The sequence below is a fragment of the Agaricus bisporus genome, assembly GCF_000300575.1.
Source record: "Agaricus bisporus var. bisporus H97 unplaced genomic scaffold AGABI2scaffold_4, whole genome shotgun sequence".
NCBI lineage: Eukaryota > Fungi > Basidiomycota > Agaricomycetes > Agaricales > Agaricaceae > Agaricus > Agaricus bisporus.
The window spans coordinates 2,025,756-2,027,156 of record NW_006267367.1 but is presented as its reverse complement, the minus strand read 5'-3'; the positions used below and the strand labels follow the sequence as shown (position 1 = coordinate 2,027,156).

The 1,401-nt window shown below is 48.3% G+C and overlaps 1 protein-coding gene across 1 annotated transcript in view; it reads left to right on the top strand.

Moving 5' to 3' along the window:
• AGABI2DRAFT_178035 (hypothetical protein) overlaps window positions 1-1,401 on the top strand; it is a gene marked incomplete at its 3' end in the record, with an annotated part of 4,139 nt that overhangs the window by 1,796 nt on the left and 942 nt on the right. Inside the window, exons 5-6 of the mRNA XM_006460435.1 lie at window positions 47-273; window positions 358-1,240. Coding sequence (XP_006460498.1) covers window positions 47-273; window positions 358-1,240 — 1,110 coding nt within the window. The remainder of the gene's footprint in view (window positions 1-46; window positions 274-357; window positions 1,241-1,401) is intronic.

The following is a 1,401-nucleotide window of genomic DNA, read 5'->3' as shown; positions in this document are numbered from 1 at the left end:
TACTCAAGGGTGTGTATAAGCCTCATCATCATATCAATTATAATAGTCCACACCTTCCTCAACAACCTCCTCCTTACAAATAATCCTCACCTTCCGCATATCAACTACAATAACCCTCATCTTCCCCCACAACCTCACCATCAGCCTCCACCCCCACCTCCACCTCAACCACCTCAACCTCCCCAACCGAATCCATTTCCATTCCCGACCTGGTACCCCGAGTCGGCACATTTTGTGAGACAGTGGTGGCCGACGTTACCGGGGATACCGAGGGTCAGTTGTACGGTTGTGTTGATGGCGATGTTGGATCAGGAGACGCATAGACATAGGTTTGTGCTTGCGCAACATTATTTCAAGGTGCCGATTGATTGGGGGATGTGGGTTAGAGGGGAGGGTGGGGTGGTTCATGACAGTGATAGTGAGAGTGGTAGTGAGGGAGAGAGTGAAGGTGAGGGAGAGGGGGAGAGATTGGAAAAGGAAAGAGAGGGTATGAAGGGAGAGGAGGAGGAAGAGGAGGAAGAGGAGAGGGAAGGAGATGAGGATTTGATGAAGATGTGGTATGTGAGTACACCGTTTGAGGTGGTGAGGGTTTTGGATGAGAGAGAAGATGAGGAACAACAGATGGTGGAGAGGCCTAGACCGCTTGTGGCTGTTGATTTTGGACATGCGGTTTGGATTGAGTATTCTGATGAACATGAGAATGGAAATGTAGGAGAGAATGAGGAAGGGAGAGGGAGAAAAACTCCAACGACACCGCTTCGACAAGGATCGAGTAGGATTAGTATTGAGAATGGGAGGAATACGTCGAGTGGGTTGGTTGTCTCGTTTGTGGATTCCAACAATGAAGACAATGAAGAGGAGGAAGAGGAGGAAGAGGAAGAAGAGGAAGGGAGCGGTCTTGTTGTTCCTATGACAACGGTGGTACAACCGTCTATGCATCCGCATCCGCATTCACATACGCACCAGCAGGAACAGGAATTGCAGGAAGCGAAGGTGTTAAAGTTTGTGACGTTTCCGGGGTATGATGATGGATTGAGTGATTATGATGATGATGATGATGAAGATGAGGAGGAGGGAGGGGAGGAGGAGTTTGATGTGAGTGATTGGATTAGGGGGTATGATGATGAGCAGGAGGATGAGGGGGACGGTAAGGGAAAAGGAAAAGGAAAGGGAAAGGGAAAGGAGAAAGAGGTGGGTGGAGATGAAGATGAGAATATGGAAGAGGGCGTGAATGGAAAAGGTAAAAATCGAGCGATGAATAGGGGTTTATCTTCCACATCAAAACATGTGTTGAAAAATAAACAACAACAACAATCGCAACATGATCATGAACAAGCGACAAGAAAGCGAAGAAAACCTCTTCCTCCTCCTACCCTCCTCTCTCACCCTCCTCCTCCTCAT